The 27,633-nt window shown below is 40.2% G+C and overlaps 1 protein-coding gene and 1 long non-coding RNA gene across 3 annotated transcripts in view; one reads left to right on the top strand and one right to left on the bottom strand.

The window, feature by feature from the left end:
• The window catches only part of CPQ (carboxypeptidase Q), a 159,277-nt gene extending 131,970 nt beyond the window's left edge, over positions 1 to 27,307 (top strand). Inside the window, exon 8 of the mRNA XM_065831608.2 lies at positions 26,696 to 27,307. Coding sequence (XP_065687680.1) covers positions 26,696 to 26,856 — 161 coding nt within the window. The 3' untranslated portion in view covers positions 26,857 to 27,307. The remainder of the gene's footprint in view (positions 1 to 26,695) is intronic.
• Positions 900 to 12,985, bottom strand: LOC139827347 (uncharacterized). 2 transcript variants are annotated; one of them, XR_011737866.1, is made up of 4 exons: positions 12,864 to 12,985; positions 12,445 to 12,492; positions 9,618 to 9,717; positions 900 to 1,190 (listed from the first exon to the last, which is right to left on the bottom strand). It is a non-coding gene; the product is annotated as an uncharacterized lncRNA (long non-coding RNA). The 2 variants fall into 2 exon arrangements; XR_011737867.1 differs by lacking the exon at positions 900 to 1,190 and adding an exon at positions 8,662 to 8,917.
• Positions 27,308 to 27,633: the final 326 nt, after the last annotated feature.

Raw genomic sequence — 27,633 nt, 5'->3', positions numbered from 1 at the left:
AAAAGCAAAGTATGATCACAAGGATGCTTTGAACATGATTTAGAGAAGTTCCTAAGGTAGTGACCAGGGCTGAGTCAGCCTTCCTTGCAAATCTGCAGAAACTGAGAATGAAGTGATTGTATTTGCATTATGGCAGCCAGTGAATATCAGTTCAGCTTTACATGTTGGGGAGATGAAAATAGATGCTCTCCTATTTTTGCAGAGGGAAGGCTGTTGTGACACAGTATTTCCAGAAGAGCTGGTTCAAGGATGCTACTTTCTGCAGGGCTCATTGGGAGGTTATCTGTTGCTGCAGTGCTTGTGATGGGAACACTTGTCTCTTAGAAACTGAGCTGTATTTGAGATCAAGCTGACCCAGGACATCAAACAACTCCCAAAAGGCGTGTGGCAACTCCTCTATTTAAAATTCAACCAGTGACCTAAAGGTGAAACTCATCTTTACGATGTCACTCTGAACCTTGATGATTGTTCGTGTCTCTCTGTCTCCACAGTAATGGTGTCTTGCTTTTTTGTTACATTACACAAGAGGAGGAATAATTCTTCCAGAAACTAATAAACCAGTAGTTCATCTAAATTTAATGTTTCTTCAGAAATCAAAAATTCATTGCTAACCCAATCTCTTCGTCATTTTCTAGGAGGTGGAAAACAAATGCTATCATGTATCATTCCTCTCATTTTTATGTTTTCATAATGCTTCTTTATTACCTTCATCTAAAATAAGATGTATTTTGGCCCTTAGACACCAGACTTTGACATTCATGGTTTCCTTTCTTATTACCTAAGAGGTCAAATCCTTCAGTTCCACCACTTTTCTGGAGCACACTGCCACCCATCCTTCCATCCCCATCATCCCTTGCAACACCAAACTCCAGAGTGAGCCTGCCAGCAGGCTCGGGCCAAACCTGCTCCTCTGCTCGGTGTCAGCCAGGGGTGTTTCAGAAAGTGGTGGGAAAATGGGAAAACTCCCCGACTTGATATGGCCAGCTGGGCATGAAGAATTGGGTAAACTCTCTATTTGCCAAGCTGTAAGTAGGCAAACTGTTCACACTCGGCTGTATCACTGATTGGAAGTGATCTTCCACTGTGACACAGGAAGCATTGCACCTCAGTACCTGTGTCATACTCTCTTCAGACTTGGACAGTCTTTGGATCCAGTTTCTCACTGCGTTTTATTGCCAAAAGACTAAAAACTGCAAGGAAAAAGAGGAAAAATCAGGTTGACATAGTCTAAGACTTCATAAGCCAATGCTGAAAAGCCTTTGACTTGATTCTGTACAGGGAAAGGATGTTGCTCTTGAGAAAGACCTTCCTATAAGATGAAGGAAAGAGAAAAACATTTCCTTACAAATAGGTATTAAACATAACTTCCTCACGTTAATGTGCAGCATTTGTGTAATTGGAAGTCTGAGATGTTTAGCGGAGGGCATTATGTGGAGAGCTCCAGTTATCTGACCAAGTAACTAACACAAGTGAAATGTCTCCTGCTCACTCATGGAGCAAAAGGTTGGACAAAAGCCCCAAAACCTACGCACAACACAAGCTTTACACACAGTATTCCAAGTGCTTAAATGATTTTAATTACTCCACAGGTGCTGCATTTCTCTACCTGCTGAGTTCCCACTGCTCTGGACATGTGTTGAAGCACAACACCAACACCAGCCACTATAGGCCTGATTTATTTTTGGGTGGAATTAAGGGTCTTATGGTCTACACCTATATCTTGCCTGAATCTTGATCTCAATAAGCCCGAGATACATCAGCAGTGTTGTGTGATAATTAGCAACATTATATTGCCTTTTCCAGGTCATTTGTTTCCTTTTAAATATCTTATTTTATTATTCTGAAAGGAAATAGAGTGAATGAGTGTGTTCCACTGCAGAATTCAAATTTTCTGCAACTTGGGAGGTATTAAATTAAAGCAGTATGCTAAGAGAACAATTATAATTGCTTGGCATTTAAAGAACCTAGTATAAGTGCTACAGCTATTAGAACCATTTAAAGTCTTGATTGCAGTTAGAACTGTGTGTATTAATCTGTAAAATAATTCATCTCTGCTCTAATTTATCATTGTTCCACAAAAATGGTCTTTTGAAATTAGAAATTACTCTAGAGTAATTAAATAAATTCAATATGCTGCAACTTTTTATGAAGGTGGATACCTTAAAAGGCTCATAGTATAACATAATATCTCAGTTATATTAGCCTTTCATATGACCTTTTCTGCTTTTAATAAAGTTAATAAAGTCTTTGAGACTAACCGTTTAATGAAAGGGCTAGTCTGTAGGTTATGGTATGTTTTCATATTAGTTGATCTATTTGACTACCAGACAAGCTTGACATTACTTTACATATAATTCTTTCTACCTTTGTTCTGCTTGGTCTGGAGTCTTGTTTTGGCACATTGGAACATGGGACTACCAGTGATTATCAGGAAACATCAGAATTGCAAGCTGGTGTGTTCATGTAGAATGGACACAGACCATGCAGATGTCCAGCTGGGACAGGACTGTTGGAGGGACGGATGGAGTTGGGTGATTAGGCACAGTGCCTGAATGCAAATTTTACTGGTGGTTTTAAGAAGGCTTCTGTAATATATTTCTCATTAGAGCATGTACATTTCTAATCATGCGAGGATACAGGGCGGACATGTGAACTCAAAAATAATGTGTCATCTTTGAGCCAAAATAATTCATGACTCCTGCAAAAACTTTAAAACTTTTCATTCATGCTTATTTTGACAAAAATGAAGCCTGCTTCTGAATGAACTCACTACCTTAACTCTGAACTCCCACTGTTCAGGAATATCTTTTAAGAGTAATTTATTAGAGAATGATTGAAATACTAAGAAGAGAAAGGCTGACACAATCAAGGGTGAATGCTACAATTACTATGAGGTAGTACTAAGTGGTTTTACTTCACTCAACATTAGTGACATTTTAGTGCAAGCAAAATCACGAAAGAGCTGCAGGAAGACTTGAAAGTCTAGAAATTGTACCTTACAGTGAGACACGAGAGACATTAAATCTGTCTCTATTTATGCAAAACTATGTTAAGTGATGACTTAGCTACAGCATACATATTAGGCCAGGGAAGCAATTTGTCTAGTTACAGCACGTTTTTCCCTTGTTTTAAAAAATAGTCCATTAGCAGGTCAGTCTGTCTGAGTCTAAACAAATTCCACATGGAAGAAAGCAAACACCTTCTTCCAGTAGGGTTAGGGAGCTACGGAAGCACCTTGGTAGACTTGGTGAATTCTCCATCATTTTGAATGTGTAAAACAAGATTTGGGTGTCCTTCAAAAAGTAAAGGGTAATTCAAGCAGGAGGAATGGGCTTGATGCAGTAGTTACAAGGTGAGGATCTTTGCTATGTGTTATTCAAAAGGTGTGATTAGATGGTAATGGGACTTACTGGCCTTAAAAAAAGCTGTGACTGCCAGTAAATCTTACGAGCATTTTCCATAATGAAATACCTCTTTCCACATTTAATCCTCATTACAATTAAAAAAATCCTAATTGCAGTTAAAAAATAGAACTATTGTTCACTTGCCAATCCCAGAGTAAATTTGAACTGTGAAACCAAAAATATTTGCAAAACTCTATCATACATTGCTCAACAGCTTCAATTTCTTACTTTGTTTCTAGTTATTATTTTTACTTAGGTATCTGTGACGCGTTTTATTTGACAAAGTTTCCTTGGTGGTCATAAACTAAGAATAACAGCACACTGGTTTAGCAGCTCATAATACATAGCGCTTACATTTGTCTTCCAAAAAACTGAGGCAAGTCAGCTTTAAAATAATCGTATCAGAATGTTACAATAAGTTAGTTTGAAACATTGACATTCTGATAGGCTTTTATAATCCAACATGAAGTAAAACTGAAAATTGTTCCAATGCATTCAACACTGTACAAATACTAAATAAACTCATTAATCTAATAAGGAAAACTTAAAGTGTTTCAAATAAAATAATAAATTCTAATGGTTGTTGCACTTTTTGGCAAATGGACTTCCTTCTCTTAAAGGTATTTTGTCACTGTTCCCTCTGTGAATCTCAGTAAGGTTGATTTTTTTCCTGCTTTTAGATGCTCGCTCTTAAAAAATTACATGAGGTGGATCGGGGTAAAAGACCTGTTATTCAATAGATTCCTCTGTAGGCAAACAAAATTCCTAAATGTTTCAAAAATCATCAGTAAATTTGCCTCTGCCACTCACCTTGTTAGCAGGAGAAATTGCTTTGTCTCAGAAAAGAAAGACTGAAAAATATCTAACTGAGAATCTCATTTGGATTTGGGGTGTGGTTGTTTTTATTCTGGCTGTGCCTCTGAGAGGCATATTAATTCTCTATTGTTTGCTGCATAGGAAAGCTGAATTCTGTTTCTGTGGGTGGGAATATTCTTTTCATATGGAAGCATTTGTCATTTGTTAATCCTAAAAAACCAAGTGACCTACATTAACACACAGAGCTCAGTGTTAACATGTTAAATATGCAGTTTGGAAGTACAAATTAGTTAATCCTTATTCCTAGAACTGTCCCTGACTTTGCTGAAGCTCATGCAAATAATGAAGGAAAAAAAAAAAAAAAGATTTAATTTGTATTCTGTAAGGAAGTTGGAGGTGGAAAGCATTTACTGCATTTGCTGATGGAAAAGCGTGAAAGTTAAATGTGATTGTCTCCACTTTTTTTTTTCCTTTCTTTTTGGAAATTGACTGTATGAAAAATTACAAGCATTCATAGTGTGGACATGTTGTAAGATTTCCAACCAACGGGGTAGTGATCCAGAATGGCTGTTAAGAATAACAGCAGAAATATCTGTGAATTTGTGGATTTTGTTTCTGGAAAACGAACTGTAATGGCATCAGAATTAAACCTGAAGAAGAAAGAATTCATTCAGTAGCAAAGCATTCCAGGAAGACCACATGTAAGCTGCTCTTGATGGGAAGGACACAGGTTAAACAGATTAAGATCTGGCTTGCAGCTCTCCAAGTAGTTTCCTATATGAAGTCATTTGATGAGTGTTTCTAATAGGATTCTTCAGGGACTGGTACATCCTCAACTGTTCAGAGTTTCCATTGGTGGTTTGGAATCAAGTTTAAAATCACAACACAACACAGCTGAGGTAATTGCTATTGGAATGATAAACAACAATGAGAACAAGCTGATCATCCAGCAGGGATGATGATGTTAGTGTGAGTCCACTCTGTCCACTTTGTTCATACCATCCTTGTGCTGGAGTCCCCAAAGAAGATGCACTATTTAGAAAAATCACTTACTTTGACCTGTTGGGTACCCTATTGCTAATGTAGCCCCATGTTGCCATCATTGGCACAAGGTCTGATTGGTGCCTTCTGTCCACCAGGGCCTGCAGGTCCTGTTCTGCAGAGCTGCTATCCTGTTCATGCACCTCCATACTGTTGCAGTGGGTTGTCCTCTTCCAGTACAGGACTCTGTTCTTGTCTTTGCTGACTTTTCTGAGGTCTTTGTCAGGCCACTCCTGGATTTTGATCTCTCTGCCCAGCAGCTCTGCCTTCCAGCATACGCAACTGCTTCTTCCACAAATTTAGTGAAGATGCAGTCCATCCTTGTCTGGGTTATTTCTCAAGGTGCAAAGGGTACTGGCCTCGTATTGACCCTAGAGGATCACACCATTCATAACCAGCCACCAGTTAGACCTCAAGCTCTTGATGGCTACCTGTTGAGCCCAGAGATCCGGTCAGTGCTCCAGCCACTTTTATTCCACCCCTCCAGTCAATAATTTTCCTGGGGACTGAGATTAGTTTGTTTGACTTGTAGTTCTCTGGATCCCACTACTTTTTATTTTATGAAGGGCTTAACATTTGCCTTTATTCAGTCATTGGGGACTTCACCTGATTGCCACAGCTTTTCTGAGATTATAGAAAGCAACCTCTCAGTGGCATTGGCCTGGTTTGTTCTTCCTAGACCATGAGCAGTACCTGCTCCCCCTTCTCTCCAGCTTCTGTGCCAGGTAGAGACCTGGGTGTTACTGTAAAGATTAGACGACAGTGATTACTTTTTTACTATTCTTTTGTTACTCATTATAGCTACTATAGCGAATAATATAGCACTTCCACAGCATTTTTTTCCCCGAACAATCTAAAAGTTTTACAGGGAAAAGAGGCTGTAAAAGCATCATGACTGACTAGGCAAGGCACATTGAAGGTTTGAACCAAGTATGTTTTTGATTCAGGATCAGAAAGGTTTTTAGTGACAGAGCTCTAGATGTTACTCAGAAACTCATCCCTTCCATAAGCAGCAAACTCATCGTGCTTGCATTTGCAGGTGACATTTGAGGTGTAAATGTCTGAGGCTTCTGAAGAATGCTTTTGACAGTAAACCTAGCTGAGCAAATACAAAGCTCAGAAATCATTTATAGAGACATCTTCCTCAAAGGAGCAAGTTCAAAATTATGTCAGTGGCACTCTTTCCAGGAAATCATTAACATTTATAAACTTCAAAATAGGAACCCTTCTAACTGTTTAGCTTTAAAACTGATTCTACAGATTTGGCCCTTTTTGCTACTGAATTTCTGAAGTGCAGAAAGTATTGAGCATCTTTCCCCCACCGCAAGATATTTCTCTTTCCAAAGAGACTATGTGTGCTTTAATGTAATAATTCCAGTCAATTCAGCCAGAAAAAATCACTGACTGTGAATGAAACTGGATATACATTTGTATTTTGAAGTAGCAAATCCTCAAGAAAGGATCACAGGCTGCATAAGAATGTAAGAGAGAAGGTATGGGGTCACCCTTCTGGCTACAGTATGAGCTGCTATCATCACTGAACAGTGTTATGCTTCCTCAGTTTGCCTAATGATAGCAGCCACATGACAGCTGTTAAGAAGCTACTCTTTGTCTGTAAGGTGCAACAAAGAGGAAGGAGACTTCAATACCTTCCTAATTAAGCTGGTCCATCTTCTGCTGGAATCGTCAGACCTTGTATTTATTTAGCACAAGAGCAGCTTTACCTGATCAAATGTTATGGATGCGTTTCAAGAAAATAGCAGCGTATCTGGAAAGAGCTTCCTACAAATGCATTTTGGGGACACATAAACAAATCTGTCTGCAAGGACAAAGCATATACCTCAATGCGAGCAGGAATTTGTTCAAGTTCTCCATCCAAAGAGCCAGAAAACCTAATTAAGAATTATTATCCATCAGGGCCAGTCTGTCCACAGCTCTTGGCTGTTTGCAGCGCCCGTGACAGCGCTGTCTCAATCACCATGTAGGGCTTGGATATCCACCAAAGAAAGTGGGCACTTTTCCTGTTGCTTAGCTGGCTAAACTGGATTTTAAAACAGTTCAGTTCTATTAGCTTTATTAAACCTTAGCTATGACCTCTGGGACAGCAGAATTTTAGTAGTTGCTGCTGCTATTTTTGAAGAAAGCTGTAGTCAACAAATAGCTGGAAGCAGAGAGTTTCAGACTTTGGTCTCCAGACTCTTGAGGAATTGTATATTACTCTTAAAAATGTACAGCTTCATCTGCTACTAAGAAGAGAGCAAGTTTTTTGTCAGTTGGCTTGATTATCCACCTGCTGTTGGTTGAGACCATCCATGTGTTAGAAAATGTTTATGGATTTTAAAATTGGAAGCAGTTGAAAACCATTAATGTCGCATCATGGAAGGGAAAGAAGTTGAGGAGCTTTGTTTCTCAAAGGGTAGATTCTCCATCCCTGTGAGCAGAGACATGAAGGTTTAGAGTACTGGCATTTTTACAGCTATCCCCAGTTCCCTCGGGGATGTGCACCATAAAAACACTGCACTAGCTGGAAGCTACTGGAAGCAGCTTAAAAAGTAAATTAGAGATACAAGATAGAAAACCTTAAATTATCTGAAAACAGAGGTTATTGTGAAAAATTCTTAAGTGGTTTTACCTAAATAAGGACTATCTGGATTGCCTGCCTGCTTCACTCCTGCCTCCCCAAGTCCGAGCCCACAGCCACAACAACCAAAGCACACAGGAAGGTGCTGGGAAACATCAGTGCTTACTTGCCCATCTCACAAAAACTAAGCTTACCACTGGTGATGTCACAGAAGCGATTTTCAAAATTGTTTATGCCATGTATTCCCTAAATGGGAAACTTCTAGAGGTGAGACTTCTAGCAGAATTTTCCACACATACATGCATCACAGTTCATGTGAAATATTTAGGAGTGGGACATTTTTCTGATGCGATATTATTTCTAGGCTGTTCATAAAATGCAACGAGGTTACTCAGGAAGTTTGATGTCAAGTTTAATGCTGCATGCAAGGTCCATTTGGAATTGTGATCCCAAATTTCCCTCTGCCTCACAGACAAAAGTTGGCTACAGTCATGGGTAGAGTCAAGTGCTTGAGAAAGGAGATGTGTAGTTTGTTAAGGAGCCATTTCAGAAATGTATACAAACAGATGAGATTTCAAAGAACCATGAAGCTGGCAAGGAGGTCTCTAGAGAGCCTCTAAATATCCTCCTTTTCAATACGGTCTTGCCAGTGCCTGTGTCATTTCTTTCACATTTGTTTATGCTGCTCATGAAGACTTACGACAATGGAAACATTCCAGACCAGTTGGTCTGTCCCAGTGCTGTTCTTAGTGCCTAGGGAGGTTTTTCTATTATCTAACCTAAGTCTTTCCTGCTGCAATTTAAATGCATTGGCTCTCCTTTCTCTCCGTTATGATCATGGTTATTTCTTTCCTCTTGCAGCAGGCTTTTATGTGAAGTTGTTTTTTTCCTTTCTTGGTGTAGTAGTTTATACTTGCCCCCACTGATAAACATCCTGTTTGTTGGGGCTTTTTTAAGTGTCACCAGTTTGTGAAGATCGTTTAACAAATTCTCATCTTGTCTTCAGTGTCCCTGCTGTATGTCCCTTGTTGGTGTCATCTCTTAGTGTAGGAAGACTCCACTCCACAGTTTTTGTCTAGAATGAAAATATCAAATAGCCTCAGACCCCTGCGGTGCCCTAGTCTATACATCTTTCCATTTTTTTACTCCCTAAGTACACTGTCCATCCAGTTTGGACCAACTTTATAATATACATCATTTTCTTTGGCTTTTCTGGTGTCCTCAGTGATTAACGTAACTTCGAGCTTTTATACATGTTTTATGGGATCAGAAAGTTAGTTCAAAGGGAGCCATTGTGTATAGTAAGGACACAGGCTGAGGTGCTGGATCATGCTATATTCTGGTAGCATCTGGGGATCGCGGTGCTTTTGTGACAGGCATGAAAAGCGTTGATCCTAGGTTTATGTTTTGGGGTTTCTTCATGTACTAGTTAGAATGTATTGCTAAAGTAGTTTCTGTAGGCAGATCAGCTCTTTAAGCCTTTAAGGAAAGATACTGAGAAATATTAATTTGCATAAACAAGATCTATTTTGATTACACTGTAACAGAAAATAACAGAATGGTGAGTTCGACTGAGAATAAATATTAGGTAAAGTTTAGAACAATTACAGAAAGTATTTTTAAGATTTTATTTCACATATGTATCAAGTCAAGAAAATGTGTATTTGCTTTTACTGTTTTATTTACTGTTTTATTCCACTTCATCCGAACAGTTTGGGATGGCTTATATTTTCATTTGAATTGTGAAAAAAACGAAGCAGAATTGTGTCACTTACTGCAAAATGAAAAGCCCAGCTTTTCTCTGCTCTGCCTTTTGTTGTCTGTCTGTCTGTCTGAAGGATTCCATGAAACCGCAGTTCTTTGCATCATGTATTACTGCAACAAGATAATACAGGTTACAAAATATTAGTTTAATCAAAGTAAAACAGTCCTTATATTGTACAAGTTGCTCTCTGAAAGTTGGTTCAGACATGAACCAGGTAAGTTCCAGGTTTTATCAGATTGTCCAGTCGTTTCTTCAGGTGGAAGTCACCCCCAAGACTATAATCATAGCTGGAAAAAAATACATGAGCGATGTACATGAACAGCACAGAAAAGGTGGATAGTTATCCTCTATAAAATTGTATTATAGGTTGTGCCCTATTACATTATATAGAGTAATGATCCACCTTTTATCATGTACCTGGAGGATCAGAGCATTAACACTAACCAGGGAACAGACTTGAGACAAAGGGACACACTTCTCTGGACAACAGATAATTGAGTGGAGGATATCAGCACCACAAGAGCTTTCAGAGACCAGGATCAAGCATAAATTTAGAAAGGATGGACTACTGCTTAGGAGAAAGGTCCAGCAAAGGCTGTGGAACACAGTCATAAGAATGCAAGTTCCTCCTCAGAAAGTCTATAAACTGTTGATGGCTGGACACATATACTGAAGGAGGAGACTGTTTCTCCCATTCATTCTTACAACATTGGCTCCTATGAGAGAGGATAGCTGGCTGGCTGGCTGGCTGGCTGAACCTTTGGGTATTTTCCCAGTTCAGCTGTTTTTTTATGTTCTAAGTAGCGCTAGTCTGCGAATAGTCTAAATAGTACTAAATAATCTAGGTAGCCAGGCTCACAGTACTCTTTACAGTCAGTTCGCTTTTAGATACAGGAATGTTCTGCATGTTATTTAAAGTGTGAGATGTAAATTATGATGCAGTCTTTCCTTTGAGCCTTTGTTTCCATGTAATATGAATCTGAGGCCCTTGCCCTGCAGCTGGGTGCCTGCAGCTTCCCCGGGCTGAAAGGCAGTGTGAGGCAGGTGGGAAGGGAAAGGGGAGAGTGAAGGTGAAGTGGCTGGGGAAGTGCTGTGTGGAGTCTTAAGATTTCAGCTTGCCAGGCTAGTTGCTCTCAAATGAAAGCATCTTTTAGTTGGTTTCTAGATTTATGCCAGAGATAAGCAGGAAATATTTATGATACCAATGGTCATTGACTTCTTGCATATTATTTCTGTTCTGTGCTTTAAAAATTCTAAACAAATGTGCAAGCAGATGAGGTGTTGCAGCAGCAGCCCTTTGCTTCCAGATTATAGAGACTCTGAAATAAGCTGAATGGGTTTGAAATTAAAAAGAAAATTAAAAAAAAGTTATTCGTGTCTTTTCATTTGTATTTCAGAGCAGAATTAAGGCCCTGTGTACATGTAGCACATGCAGATGTCACCAAAAGAAGTCTTTAGAAAAATACTGCTGAAGGCTGGGCAGTTGTTTTTGTACCTCTCAGGCTTTTAGTGGTACATCTCGCAGCCTGACTTGGGCCTTTGCATTAACAGCAGCCCCTGGAGAAACAGGCAGCACTCGCATAGGCTGCAGTATGTACCTGCACAGTCTATACTGGTTTCAGGCAAGTGGTAGCACAGTCTTGTTTTGTCATCTCTGTCACAGCCTGCATGCAGAAAGCTGCAGAAATAGGTGACCAGTAATGGCTAAAATCCCTAGTATTGGCAATGCCTAAGTTAATTCTCGGAGTGTTTTTTTTTCCCCACGCTGGGGAGGTTCCTAAGCTGTTTGCACAGAAATGTCACTGCCAGCTTTGAAAATTGTTATTAGCTCTCCAGCCACCATCATTTGGAGCTTGTAGCTGCCAGCAGCACAGAGGAGATGGGCTCTGGCAGGGTGGATCTCGCTGTGCTGGGGTGGGTGAAGCACGGGCTGAACGTGTCAGGGCTTCAACACTCACTGCAGCGGCTTGTTTTCTTGGCCTGAACAATTTTAGCCCATCCAACTTCTAGCTAAGAAACAGATTTCATTGTGCAGCTAAAACTAATCGATAAGTTTCAGACATCTTAATCTTGAAAACATTGCAAATTATATACGTCTTTAATTTTAAATCCCTGAGATGTGCTAAATGGGAAGCATTGAGGAAAGTTAATTAGTCTGACTGCTCCTTCTTTTCATTCCTAATTACTATGGGTACTTTTCTTGTCCACCAAAAGCTGCTGGCTAGATTTTAGGGCAGATGTTAATGTGCAGTCACAATTAAAAACGCGAGCACTGCATGCTGTTGAAGCCTCCAAGTGCTCTGCATTTGTGTCTTTTATTTCAGGATGCTTGGGGGAAAGAAAGGATCATCATACATTTAAAAATGTCATTTGCTTTCTATCTGGTTTCCATGCAGCTCCTCTCTTTTGGTCAGACAAGTAGCTTCCAGGAAGTCTATTAATGGTAAAACCATTTTGAGACATGGTACAATGGTTTTGACAACATTATGCTGGTATCCATAGAACTTTTTCACTCTGTGCACTAAACCCAGTAACAATTTCATTTTGCTGTCCCTTGGCCCAAGTAATGACTTCAGGTTTCTAATTAGAGAGCAAGAGGGAAGGGACTGCCCGTGGTCCTCAGGGCCTGAGCTAAGAGAGAGAGCTAAGAAACACTCTTGTAATAATTTAACAAGTGTGAGAGCTCCTGCCTGCAGAGCCAGCTCTATGGCCTCTGTGGAAATGGGCAGAATCGCTGCTTGGCCTGTGTCCTGTGTGGGTCCTGTCTGTCCGACCGTGACTTGGCTTCATCTCCCCGAGCTGTGCAAGTCCTGGCTTGGGCCCCTCTCACGCCTTACCTGGGCCAAAAACTTCTGCCTCCTTGGTTTAGGTGTAGAGCATCCTTTCTGCAGCAAAAATACAGGACAGTACTGAATACAAGTCCCTGTCATGGATAGCGTTATTCCACGCCTTTTACTGCTTTTCTCCAATTGTTTGGTTTTTTTGTTTTGGTTTTTTTTTTTTTTTCCTATTTGATTTCCAGTGCATTTTAAATTCATTGAGACAGGAAAAAGTGTGTTTGCTCTTTCACTGTTTCAAGAAGAGGAGATTTGATTGAACCATTCGCTAAAATAGGTGGCTGTAGAGGTACTCTGGGTGCCTCTTAAACTTTCAGATAAGCCTTGGCCTCTTGATATGCAGCACAAGATGGAATCTAATTATTGAAGTAATTATTATTGCCTCCTCTGCTAAACCGTTTTTCCAAATCCAGACCTACCTTTGCAGTCACAGCCATGGACCCTGATGGCAGCGGTGGGACATGATGGCAGTCTGTCAGCCTGGGAATTATTTCACTGTACTTGCCTGGAATGAGTTACTTATTTAAAATCTTGCTTGCCTGTTTTTTGACCCTGAAAAGAATGTATGACAACAGATTGTTATTTCTTTCTTTGCTCAATGCATTCTGATTTCAATGGCTACACTTCTGAAAAGGTAGTGGGTTTTTTTCACCTCTTCTGATGAATGTGATACTAGCGAAGTCCGAGTTTGGGCTACCCAGGGCTAATAAGACTTGCCGGTTTTTCTTCTGTGTCAGTCCTTGTAGGAGTGAGAAATGGAAACTATTCAACCAATAATCATGCAAGACTATTTTGCAACAATGGATCTTAAAGAGAGAGGCGTCAACATCTTTTTCTTTACTATCAAATACCTGTCAGTTTTAAGTTGAACGTGTTAAAGTATAGTGAGGAACTGAAACTAAAATAAATACTGGCCAGAGTGTAAAAATTTTTCATTCAGATATTATTTTTAGGTAAGACCTTTAATTCTAGTTTGACTAAGTAGTCATTGCAGACCTTTTAATTTTGCAGCAAGCCATTCTATTTAGCAAGTGCACATTTGGATCCTGAAAGGTTTTTACTTACATCTGAGTTGGTATATGTATATGTATGTGCATGTGTATGTGTATGTGTATATGTGTTTGCTGCGTAGAAAAAGTTCTCAGTTTATGTATTTGAAAGGAATCAATTGTAGCATCTACTCTTTTCCAATGAAACCTGAGTATTTTGAACTTTTTTGTAGACTGTGAAGTTTGTCAGGATTCTCCAATTGTTCTTAATGATGAACATAATGAATAGGGAACATTTTAATTGATTTAAGAAATGCGTATTAGTACAGTAATCAAAAGGAAGGCAACTTGGTGAGGATAGAGATGTAAATCCATCTAATCTGGGTTTAATGCCCCAAGTGCCTTTCAAATGCGATTCTGGTTATGAAAATTTGTGTTTAGGGAGCCTCCTATGAAAGACAAGTATAGCGATGCAGAGATTGAGAGTTTTCAAAGGAATGGATTAAATTCTAGTTTCTCTTTTAAAAATAAGTATAATCTTTTGGTCACAATCTTGTATAAGTCACATCATTTGTTCTAGGCTGCTAACAGTCATCACCACTGGCCCTTTTTCCCTTTTGAGTTAGGCTATGGGTGGTGTTTGGATGTAACACCATAAACAGCTTTAAAAGAGGGTGTTTGCATTTGATTTCTTTGACTAAATGTAAATCCAAGCGGCTTTGATTTATACAGCTGTAAACACTGTTCAAAGTTTTAGCATGGCCACAATATCTCAAAAGGATGATAGAGAGTGTTCAAACTAATAGAGATTTGTTTATTTTGTATTGTGTGGAGTCTGGTCACTGTTATCAAATTACCTGCATTTGTTACATCATATGTAAAACTTCGTGCCATTTGGAGCTGCTAATGAAATTTCTGTAAAAGCTGCACTGAGCACCATGAGCATATAATTTAAAACGGGACCATAGGCATTTTTATTCCCAAATGGTGAAAAATATGTATTGAATCTTAATTTGTGAAAAAATGTGATGGGGATGGAGTTAGTCACATGGCATCTGGAGGAGGATTTTCAAAGCTACACTCACAGCTTAGTATTTGGGACAGCTGGACATGCTCATTCCTCATTCCTTATTCTGCTTCTGTAATGTTTCACCCAAACAGTCTTTGCTTTCCTTGTTTTAAATGGGACCTTCAGCCCTATAAATTGTATTTGAATGGAAACAAGAAACCCCTCACATTAATAAGAAAACAACATATTCTGTGCATGGAAATATGGAGAACGCAATAAGCCAAGGCAAACAGAGCACTGGAACGGGCTGCCCAGGGAGTTTGTGGAGTCTCCTTCTCTGGAGACGTTCAAAACCTGCCTGGACACATCCCTGTGTAACCTCACCCAGATGTTCCTGCTCCGGCAGGGGCATTGGACTAGATGATCTTTTGAGCTCCCTTCCAGTCCCTGGAATTCTGTGATTCTGTGATATGCTATTTGCACTTACTGGTAGGACTGAGAGTTTTGCTGAAAGCAAGCAGGTTAGTCTTTCAACTTAAAATTATAAAAATTCCCTGCTTCTCTTAGTGTTCTTTCTAAGCTTGTATGACTTCTGTTTCACTCTTAATATATTTGCATTTTGACAAGTCACTCACTGTATTTGCACTGTGGTGAAATAACTATCACAACAACTCAAATTTGCAGGTTGGAAGACTCATGCTAGTTGGGGACATTGCTTAGTTTACTCTGTCTTCTTCTAGGAGTAGTTCTGCTGTGTGGCTTAGCCAAAGCCCGTGTACAGTTAGTGATACACTGAAGAATCAGAGCAGGTGTGAGGAATTTCTGTCCTTCACTCTCCTTTAATTTCCGCTTTTCCAAGTAGGGCCTCATGTAATTTCATGAAACATTAAAACAGAGGAAGATTCTGAGGTTGCAGACAACAGTGTTGCAGCAAATGTCTTCACTGTACCTTAATTATTTTTTTTTTTTAATCGTATGTTTTTTCATTGCAACTTTGCTGACAAAAATATGCAATTTATTGTTGAAGAACATTGAATCATTAGTCAGAATTGCTTATTTCCTTATGCTAGTTTGTGTCGGTAGCCTGTTGGACGATGTGGAGGATTACTACTACAGCTTTGCTTCAGATATGGCTCAAAACTCAGATCTGAACAGCCCTGAACCTTGTGATAAGCTCAGAACTGAACTTTGTTTGAAGTACCTCTCTATTTTTCTATTAATAATGAACTAGATAAATATACGCTGATTTGTAGATCAAATGAAAGAGATATTTCATCACCAGTATCTGGAGCATCTGTTATTTATTAGGAAATAACTTGTATTGATTTAAAACTCAAGTATGTATTAACCAAGGTAACAACAGATATTTTGAATGATATTTTGTTGTCATAGTATTCTTCCAACTTTGTCTAATGGTCCTACATCTAAAATCCACTGTGACCTTGAAGAGTTTGATAACCTCAATAGGGTATGACATTAAAGAGACAGTAAAAACTGTTGTTCATCCTACTGGTGTGGTTGTATAAATGAACAGTTGCTTTTTATGTGATATAAAATATAACAGACTGGTAGTGTGCTTAGGATGTGTTTTACTTCAAGTAGGGTAACCATTTGTTATTGTCATAACTAGTCAAGCACCAGGATGGTCATTAACAGGCTTTGTTCAGCATCTGGGCAGAAGAGAACTCTGCTTAGTTGGGTCCCAGGACGTTCTATGGTTCTATGATTGGCTCTTCTAGGAGTTGACTACTTGCTGGGGAGGGCCCTACAGGAACTTTGTGATTAAACATCCAGTTGTGATCGTACCTAGGATGGGAGGCTAGAGCCCAAACAGAACTTCAAGAGGAACCTGCACATCTCCTCTCAAACTCCAGCATCCTCTGGGAAAGCAGACCTAAAGCCTTGCATGATATAGGATTGCGAGTTGGGCTTAGGAAATAGCTCTGTTGGTTGTAAAATACAAAGAAACTTTTTGAATGGATTGAAAATGTAGATGAATGCAAACAGTTACTGCAAACAGAAATGCTGCTCAAAATTCAGATACACGGGTCATTTTCCTGGTTCTCACTCGCCACGTCTGATCTTCAAACCATTCAGAGGATGCCTGTTTCCACCAAATTTCTGGGGTGGTTTGGAAGCTGTTGGCACAGGATGGAGCAAGAGTCCACCCCTGGGAATTAGCAGGAAGCTCTTCAGCTAGCAGAGCTCAGTGAAGAAAGCACTTCAATACTTTGGTTTTCTAAGCAAGGTTATGGCATCACGTAAATGCTGGTCTTATACAGAGAGTGTAGAGATACACAGAAATGCATTTGGATAGGAAAGATGGTTTATATGGATCCCAGTCTGCACTTGACCCTCCTGTGTGACATTTAAAGTTTAATGGCATTAAAATCGTTCACATGCTCAAACTTTAACTACTTTGCTGAGCTGAGGTATAAACAAACACATGAAAAAGAATTCTAAATTACAGAAATTGATGATTTTGCAATGATTTTCATCTATCTTACAGTGTTTAAAAGAGAATGCAAAATGTAAAGGAGTTATAAATCCAACAACCAATTTTAAAGCTACCATCTATCAACTTCGTTAAATAGTCTCTACCTAATATATGTAGCCATATAGCTCATTTTAAAGAAAGCACAAATGAAATAAACTATATTAAAATATACAGAATATATACATACATACACAACACCTAGTATAGCTATATAAACCTTCTAAATTGAAATGCCCTAGAGAGGGAATCCCCTAAAAAGGCATCTAGGAATCCCAAAACCAGAGGAGTCACAAAGCCAAGGGAAGGGTTGCAAAGACAGAAAATGCAGAAGTAATGAGAGAGTCCATGTAGCTTTTGAAGAAATAAGTCATGCCTCACCAGTCTAGCAGAGCTTTTTCAGTGAGTTTATAGGCATTTTTGTAGCTGAATCTGGTCAGCAAAGTACAGTTGAGTCTTCAAAAGCTCCTGGATCAAAGACCTTTAGAGAAATAAGCTACTTAAAATAAGAGGTATTTTCCTCTTGCAGAGTAATACCCAATGAAAAGAAGGTAGAAATAATTTGTCAGTCTTCATAATGGAGAAAGGCTCTATTAGGCCACCCAGCCACCTCTTTTTATTTTTTTTTTTTCCCTTTGGATGTTCACAAAATGCCATGTTAACTGCAAAGGCAGTGAATAGCAAGGATAGCAAGTTGGCAGAGTTTGCTGATGACTACTTCAAGTATTTTGTATCAAAACTGATGCTGGCTGCTAAAGTGTAACAGTAATCTTACCGTTGAAAATGCCAAAGCAATACAACAGCCAGTGACATTTTTGTGTCAATAAAAGCAACGTAACGCAGTATATGTGCTGTGCATACACAACAACAGGATTCACCTGAGTTATTTTCAAGAAGAATGATCTGGGAATTGCTGTGGATAATTGTCTGAAATTGTCAACTCAATACTCAGGGATGGTAAAAAACAGTGTTTTGTGCAGTTGGTGAAGGAAGAGAGAAGAATCAGAAAGCGAGGATAGGTAACATGCTGTGGTACATCACAGCCACATCACTAGCCCATTGACACGCTGGCGTTTGCAGGCAGCATTGGGCTTCGTGTGTCAGGAGTGGTGAAACACCATTAGAAAAGGGAAGAGTCACCAGCAGCCTGCATCCTCAGAGATAATAAATAGTTTTTGCATGAGGAGGACTCTTCAGCTTGGGAAAAAGCTGCTGCGTTAGTGTGTGATAAAAGTGTATTAAGCCATTGATGATGTGAAAAAAGTGGATGAAGAAAGGTGGGTGCTGCTATTACAGCTCACAAAGTGAGAACTGTAGTGTGCCCACATTAACTGCTCGGGCACAGCATGCATTGGCATAGCCATCTGTGGTGGGCAGACATGTAAATAGGTTCAAAAATGGGATTAGTGAGCCCACGGAGGATCCCTCCATCCCAGGTAGCCAGCCTGCAAGTGTGGGGTCATGTTCGGGCAGCGCCAGCTAGGAAGACTGACCCTTTTATTTTCTTTTTTTTCAGAAAGAGCCTTGCTGATTTGAGATGGAGGGTGGATGCGTGGAGGAAAAGCTTCCAGTGCCTTTTACTGTTGAAGCTTCATCTGTTTGGTTTTTGCTTTTTCAGTTAAGGGCTGTTTAAGATATTATTTTAGAGTCTAGTCAACCTGTGCTCTATGGAGTAGAACAACTTCCTTCCCTGAGACCTCATTTCACAGGATTTTATGCAAGTTTAGATTGAATCCCCAGCCGTCACCAGTCCTCTGCCGCAATGAGCGAAAGGTTAATGCATTGCAAAAGTAACTGTGATAATCCTGAGCTGTAATTTAGTCTGTTTAGTGTATCCAGAGGATTAATTCTCAAATGCATTAAGCAAAACAAGAAATAATGCACACTTCATCTTGTCTCCCTTACACTGTAGTCTCATTTAATTAGCCACTGAAAGAACCGAGTGAAAGCTTTCCCTCTGCCTTGTTGTTTGAATCATGAATTTTAAAGACTTTTGAGAGAATGACTCAGGAGGTGAAACAGCAGGACTTCTGATGTTATTTACAAGCTTTGTACTGGAAACTATTTCAGTGTCTGTAGTCATGAAACTCAAGCAACTTAGCCTGTAATTTCATCATTTGAGACTAAATGATAGGAGAAGTAATGCTGTCAGCGCCCCACTAAACAGCATTAGCATCTCCATTGCCTCTGCTTACTTGAAAAACGGATAATGAAATAATTGGCATTACAGCCAGCTATCAACTACAGGTTATCCCCTGAAAGAAGAGGTTGATACATGCACCAAAATACAGGCAATACCTGCCTGCAATAAAGGGGTTCATTAGAGTCATAGTTCTGAAGGCTGCGATTAAACGAGGGCTATCGGTGCAACACCTCACACAAGCAGCCGAGTGCTCCCCGGGGTTTGCAGTGCCAGGGATGCTGCAGGACGGGGGGAACCTTCTAGTCAACCCATCCTGAACAGAACATCCCATGCAGCAGATTTACTCACTGATCATTTAAGATTTGTCACTTTGCTGGGTTTTACAGAGCCACAAAATGAAATAGAAATAGTATAAGAAATTATGTTCCTGTTCATATCTTTTCTTTGTTTTTACTTTGGTAACTCTTTGACACATATGAAGAAAAAAATCATGTGTCTCCCCACCTCTGCTCTGCAGTTTTGACCTTTTAAAATGTCCAGGGCAGCAATGCTCCAGCTGTGAGAAGTGAGAGGTTGTTGATTCTCTTACTATATGGACATATGTGTACCCACACACCCCTGGTTTATAGGGTGTGTAGGAGCACAAAGCTGAGATAGCATTCTGGTGTGAGGAGGAGAATGCTCTTCAGTATCTGTGCTTTCCTGTTACACAGGAGTTTTTAACTGCATAGAAGACTGTGATGCATCCCTTTGCCTCTTTTTTTTTTTTAATATTTCTAAGTATGTGATGTAAAGGAAAAGGACATACATATTTCATCAGGTCTTCCTTTATTTCCAAGGTATTGTAGTTTTTTAGTGTATTCCTGAATAGTGTCTTTGGCATTAAAGGGGTCCAAGATTGGAATAAACTTGATAATGAAGTAAAGGAGTTTTTCTTGTTTCTTAAGGTAAACGCAGGCAACTAAAACAATCTTTAATAAATGGGAAAAACAATGAATCTGTCTTTTGTAGCCAGGAGAATCACTACAGAAACAAAAATAAGGTTTCAGATCAGGCGTTCGCGTTGACATCTTACTACAAGCAGTACCTTCGATAGTGAGCAGATTTGTCTTGACAGGGAGATGAAGCTCAAACACATATCTACTTAGAAGATGCAAGAGATCCACATGTTATCTGCAAAGCCTTTCTTTTACCTTCACAAACTTTTGGAAACACTGAGCAAAATTTCCGTTGTGAAGGCATTTCCAGCTTTGCTGTTAGGCGGTAGTACAGCTTGCTCAACGGGACACCGACCTGGGCTCAGATGTCTGGCATCTATTCCTTTCTCAGCTGCCATGAGAAAATGAATGTGCTGTTTCATCTCTGTGTGTCTCTCTCATCCTGCAGTCCCTTCTATCTGCTTAGAGTGCTTCTTCTGAGCCGGAGTCTTTTGTATTTGAAGGGATATACATGTGGTGTAAGATAACGGAGTGGCAATTCTGTCAACTCCTCTAGGGACTACTGTAAAATGAAAAGTAAAAAAGTTATACATTGCTGTAATTCATTAGCATATTAACTTCACTGTCTATGGCAATGTGCATGTAGAGGTCTGTATCCTGAAGACCTAGCTTTAATATTGAAGACTCAGCACACCCAAGAGGGTTTATACAAACAGTGGGGAATTTCCCAACGTATTTGAAAGTTTCATGGAATAGTTGTGTTGTGAAGTTTACATGAAAACAGGACATCTGGAAAGCCATCGATAGGGCTGTACAGCAGAAGAATACTAACTTTAAGATCCACATTTGGCTTCCTTTGACAATTAAATGCTATTTGGGATATAGTGTAAAAAAAAAAATCTAGGGAGGAATGTAATGCAAAATGTTTTACAGTGAAAAAATATGCAGGAATTACTATATGCTCTCCCCCTTGAAGGTATCTGTTTTTTATAGGAACTGCCTTTGTAGTAATTCTGATAACCAATAACTAATTTTCCAGTAATTGTTTGCACAAATGACAATAATTTTAATGCTTAAGTATCTGGCAATAGAGTTTAATCTAACGATGACCTGTCATAGCAGTGTATATGAAGGCAGTAGTACCTGATGGTGATTGACAAGAAGCAGTGATCATTATTGACATGCTCATCATTCATTTTGTGGCTCATTCATTCTTTACCTCAATAGCAGCATCACATCTGCTTAAGTTGGCAAGAAAAAAATGTTTCACGCAGTTTATTAATGTGTGAAGAACTGGTGTTTAATGTGGACATGTTGTAAGGCAGGTAAATATTCTGGTCATCAGCTAAGTAATATTCACATTGCTCATTTCGTGCTGAGATCAGCAGCTAGAAGGGATGAGCAGTTTTTCTAAATTTCTCAATGTGCGTGTCTGGATTTTTCTCAAGATACTCTTACACAGCTGATTACTGAAAATACGTTGTCAGTATCAATTACCCAAACAGCTGCTTTTACCTGCCTTACAGTGCACCAAACTGTGTATGAAATAGCTGCTTATGCAGAATTCGTGAAATGTGTTCAAGACATGAATGAGCTTGACTTGAAGAATTTATCGTGTGTCAGTTATAAGAGATGTCTGAATGAGGTGAGGAGATGGCACCATGGGCTAGAGAGTCCCACAGAATGGCTATATTGACAGGTACCTCTTGGAGGCCAGTATCTAATGGAGTGCCTCAGGGGTCAGTACTGGGGCCAATATTATTCAATATATTCATTAATGATTTGGACGAGGGAATTGAGTGTACTATCAGCAAGTTTGCTGATGACACCAAGCTGGGAGGAGTGGCTGACACGCCAGAAGGCTGTGCTGCCATCCAGTGGGACCTGGACAGGCTGGAGAGTTGGGCGGGGAATAACCTGATGAAATTTAACAAGGGAAAGTGTAGAGTCCTGCATCTGGCCAGGAACAACCCCAGGTTCCAGTATAGGTTGGGAAATTACATATTAGAGAGCAGTGTAGGGCAAAGGGACCTGGGGGTCCTGGTGGACAACAGGATGACCATGAGCCAGCACTGTGCCCTTGTGGCCAGGAAGGCCAATGGCATCCTCGGGTGTATTACAAGGGGGGTGGTCAGTAGATCGAGAGAGGTCCTCCTTCCCCTCTACTCCAGCCTGGTGAGACCCCATCTGGAATATTGTGTCCAGTTCTGGGCCCCTCAGTTCAAGAAGGACAGGGAACTGCTGGAGAGGGTCCAGCGTAGGGCAACAAAGATGATTAAGGGAGTGGAGCACCTCCCTTATGAAGAAAGGCTGAGGGAGCTGGCTCTCTTTAGTTTGGAGAAGAGGAGACTGAGGGGTGACCTTATTAATGTTTACAAGTATGTAAAGGGTGAGTGCCACGAGGATGGAGCCAGGCTCTTCTCGGTGGCAAACAATGATAGGACAAGGGACAATGGGATCAAGCTGGAACGCAAGAGGTTCCACTTAAATTTGAGAAAAAACTTCTTCTCAGTGAGGGTGACAGAGCACTGGAACAGGCTGCCCAGGGAGGTTGTGGAGTCTCCTATTCTGGAGACATTCAAAACCCACCTGGACATGTTCCTGTGCGACCTCACCTAGGTGTTCCTGCTCCAGCAGGGTGATTGGACTAGATGATCTTTTGAGGTCCCTTCCAATCCCAAACATACTGTGATACTGTGAGATCATCTCATGCAACGCCCCTGTTCAAGCAGGGTCAGCTGTAGTGGGTTGCCCAGGACCACGGTCAGTCGGGTTTTGAATATCTCCAGGGGTGGAGACTCCACAACATCTCTGGACAGCCTGTGCCAATGTTTGACAACCCTCTCAGTAAAAAAGTGTTATCTCGTGTTCAGGTGGTATTCCATGTGTTTTAGAATCATAGAATCAGAGCGATCACAAGTGACACTAAATAGCTGCTGTCAGGTAACTGGACTGGACCACTTTACTGAAGAGGGTTTCCTGCCACTTTGTAATGGAATGATGAATTATTGAAGCTGCAAATGTTTAATTATTTTCAATTTTTAATTTCCAGTATTTTTGATGCATTCAAATGCGTTTTTTGGCAGTGGTTTTTGTCATTCCCTGTTTCCATTGCACAGCATCTACTACAACCAGCTAGAAGTAGTTTCTCACTGAGTTCCTTATCAGCCAGCAGTGTTCCTCATGTGATTCGCATCATTGTAAATGTGAACAGACTGAAACAGGACAATTAAAGAGGGTTGTTTGGCAAACGTCCCTTTTTTCTTTATGAGTGTTCTTGCACTGCAAACACAGGAAAGCAGCAAAGCTCATAAAACGTGACTAGTGGAGCACGCAGCCCATCACTTGTTTTTCTGTTTGATTATTGATTCCACCTAGAAATCAGAATTAAATATGTTATACATACCTATATAATGCTTCCAATCTGAGAATTTTTAAGTACTTAATTAGACCTTTCAGTCTCTTGAAAGGCTGTACACAGTCCCCTTTGTAGGTGGCTAGCATGGGGATGAGTGAATAGCTTATAGCAGGTCTACGGCACATGGCTACTCACGTGTTTTGCTTGTCTACTACCTTATGTAGCTGGCAAAAATACACCTCCGTTTGTTACTGGCTGTTGTTCCTGAGGGAAGCATTATATAATAACAACAACAAAAGAAACTCTTACATCAAATTTAGATGAAAGAGCAAAATGGTTAGCCATTGGAGTTTAAAAACCTGTGCCTAGGTGAATTTTTCTGGTTTCTTTCAAGCCTCTGGAAGTGGCATGTTTGGCTTGCAGGCAAATTTTTTTTTGAGAAAGATTAATAATACAGTGACTGTTGAAGATCCTGTTTGGTCAACCAGCTGATGTGCTTCGAAACCTGCCCATTTGAAGCGTTGTGCAGAGTCCTTCTCCCGCTGCCCCTGCCTTCTGTGGGATGGCTGCTTGTGCTCACAGCATTGCTGCTTCTGTTAGTTTTTAAGAAAAGCGGCTGTAGGATCCCACAGACCTTATTTAGGTAACCCAACATGAGGGCAGTCTGTGGAGCCCCACAGAACTGCCCTCTTCATGGCCATCTGCAGGGGCTGATCTCAGTCCTGTGTGCATTTGCTGGCAAAAGAGCTCTGCTCCGAGTCTTGCTGCAGCTTCACAATCTCCGGAAGCCATAAATATCTCCGGGCAGCTGACATCAACATGGAGGAGTCTCAAGTTTGGAGCAGGAGACATGAAAATTGCTTGCAGCCATATCTGTGCCCCAGGGTGTTTAATGTCTAGAGGCTTGTGTGGGGCCCTAGGCTGTAAACTGTTCTTGTACTCAAAACCAAGAACATGGATTTTCACTTTTGTTTCTAATTACATAAGATGAAACTGCTTTCTTAGGGTCTTTCCTTAGTCTCACAAGATGTTTACAGGTCACTGACTTCAATGCTAGCCCAAGACTTAAAAGAGCAGAGCCAGTTTAGGAACCTTTCGATACTCTCCCTACTCACACACTCTGATGTTTCTTGCACTGTAATTGCTTTATACCAAAGTCAGATAATTTTCTGATTTCTAAAATCAATTTAGAGAAACAAATCTGTTTCAGCATTTCAGGGAGTCAAACATTACAAAGCAAAGTTGTTTATCCTTGTTCCATTCACAGAGATGCTGCTCTATAAATCCATAGTTGCTGTGATTAGTGAAATGTCTATGACAAATTCCAGGAAACCAATTTTTGTCTTGAGTCTTATAAAAGTGTTTGAAAACTGTGATGGGTTTGCCTCAGTGGCTTGACTTGTAATGTGTCTAGTGCAGAAGTCCATCAATTAAATCATTCATCATAGTTCAACCCTTCTATGGTTCTATGTATTTAAAATAATTAAGAATCAAATTTAGAAGTGAATGTGAGTTGACATAAATTCAATGCTAAAGTTATTGGAACATCATTCAGTACCTGTAACCTACCCAGTGACTTCTGTGGGAGTGCATTGCTTCAGACCAGTGGCAAACAAGCATCTTAAGAGCAAGAAGAGCCTCATAAAATCAGTCACAGTGCCATATAACCATACATAGCGTGTATCATCTCTCTTATGTAGGGTTCTTCATCTTGGATGGACTTATAAAAGGCATTACCTTTCTTTTCCTTCTCTCTAAAATAGCAGTGAAACAAGCAGTCCAAGTCAGTTCCCATTACAGCGATAAAAACATGCCTGTTAACCACACTGAGAGCTGGACACTGTCCTGAATGGCTGTACGAGTGATCAAAAGATATGTATTATAGGAATGTACAGTTATTCTGCAAGAAATTTTGCTGTAATTCTTTTCAAAGGCTCCAGGAATCTCAAGGAAACCAAGAAAAATCTTAACAGTAAGTCTTATGGGCACACGTGAGGTTATCAAAGCCCTCATCATCTGATACCAATTTCCACTGTGTGTAAATAAAGATATGAATCATTTTTTTACTTCATCTTTGTAATCAAACAGTCCTGATATTTTTCTTACTCAGCATGATAGCAGTATCCTCAGTGTTTTTGCCCAGGGCCCATAGCTCTTACCCATGAACTTCCATCACTGCTTGTTCTCTGGGATTGATGACCAAGCGAGGAGGGGGTCCTGTTGTGCCAGGTGGGTCCTGCCCTTGGAGCTATGCACCTCTGGCACTGACCAGCAGGCAGCCCAAGGGAATCCATGCAGAGGAACTGCAAGCAGTGAATCAGTGCATTGGGGGGAAATACCACATTTACTGATTTTCAACATTTCAGGTCAAGTTCCATTAATGATGGAAGGGTTGTTGAGATTAAAACAAAGCAGATGAAGACTGATAAAACCAGAGAAGAACAGACAAAGGTAATGAACTGAGAGAGAAATTGCAAGGGGACAGGGAGTCAGAGAGGGTCAGTGTGGACTGAACCAAACAGAGTGGAAATACCCTGCTGGTGTCTCTCTGCAGCGCCTTGTGGGGTGGCAGCTTCTCCCGCTCCTCTTGGCTTTGGTCTGCCTTGGGGCCTGGAGTGATGCCTCCTCAGGATTATATTATTTGTGCTCCCTGAGTGCACCTGGCTTGAGGAAGAGTGTTCCTTTCCCTCCCCATGTGCCCTCAAAGGGAGTCGGTGGTTCCTGAACAGGAAGAACTGTGGTTTCACCCAATTTGCTTCTGCCCCAGCCGATGAGGACTCCTGACAGCAAGGGTTATGTAATCCTGGGAAATCTGGGTTACCCTGGGTTGTCTGGAAGATTGCTCTGAAATAGCACATCCTTGTGATGAACAGAGGCTCAAAAGCATAAGCAAATTCCAGAGCTTTCCCCAACACAACAGCAAGGAGAGGATCCATAACTCAGTCGTAACTCATCATCGGAGCAGTGGGATGAAGGACGGAGGAAGTGCCACCGTGTGTGGGGTTCCCACAGGGAGTTTCCTGCTTCAATTCTGGAAGTCTTAGAGGAAAATGGATGTATATTGTTCCTGAGGGGGATTGTTCCTTCCCAGGGGAAGGTCAGCTTTTCCCCAGCGTGAATTTCTGCTGCCTCATGCTCACTCCAGTCAATTAACCTAAAACCTACAAACTGCACATGCCACAGCTCTGTGCAGTCATTATATGAAGCTTTACAGTTGCATGTGGATTTAATCATAAACAGCCTAGGAATGGATTCAAGTTTATATTCCTCTCTAAATATTTGTATTCCTATAATGGAATATTGCCCATTTTTCTCTGTAGGTGCCAGCTTACGTGATGACCTCAGTAAATACTTCTGGTTTCATCATTCTCAAGGGGACACGATGACAGTTCAGGATCCAAGCCAGATGAATCTCTGTGCTGCTGTTTGGACTGTTGTCTCCTATGTAATTGCTGACATGGAAGAGATGTTGCCAAGGTAATAAAACAGCAAGAAAGAAGATTTCTGTTCTTCAGTGAAGATTGTAAGCCCACTAATGCATGTGGTATACAGCTGTGGGAAATTCTGTTTTTCACCCTGATTTTGTGCATTATTATGTCTGTTTTCCTCAAAGCACATGGTCTTTTACACATTCCTGTTTCTTTTTCATGTTTTGATATCTTCCAGTTGTGATTTTCACTTAAAATTTATTCTTTTAAGTACTTTAAAAATTTCTGATGAATGTATGACACCTCTTTGGCTATGATATAATAACCATTTGTATGCAAAGTGATCCTATGTGGCAAAAAAAATATACCAAATAAATTTGTAGCATCAGAATAATTAATGTATTGAGTTAGTGTGCACGTTTATGGGTTTGTTTTCTGTCTTTCACTCTATACATTAGAATTATAAGCTATTAATAAATCAGCCCTTTCTACTCTCTCATGATATTACTGTTGTTTCTCTGTGGTTTTCAGGTTATAGTACAAATTAATCTTGACTGCTTTAATGGTAATATATGGTAAAATGGTCCAAAAATGGTCAAAATACTAAATAATAGGGCTTTTACTAGTTCATTTAGCTACCTCTATTAAGTCTTACTAAAGGTTGCTTTTTACAAGACCCAGATAAACTAGGACATAGAGGACAGGAAGCCAACCACAGGAATCCCAGATCTCTGGTTTCTTTGGTCACCTCCTTGTGGAAAGCTCTGTGTGTCCTTTTCTTTCTGATGGAAGTCTCACTGTAGTGACATACAGAGGATTTCATATGGCAA

The sequence above is a fragment of the Patagioenas fasciata genome, chromosome 2 (genome assembly GCF_037038585.1).
Source record: "Patagioenas fasciata isolate bPatFas1 chromosome 2, bPatFas1.hap1, whole genome shotgun sequence".
NCBI classification, from domain to species: domain Eukaryota; kingdom Metazoa; phylum Chordata; class Aves; order Columbiformes; family Columbidae; genus Patagioenas; species Patagioenas fasciata.
The sequence above is the reverse complement of the archived record's forward strand: the minus strand, read 5'-3'. Positions and strand labels throughout refer to the sequence as shown.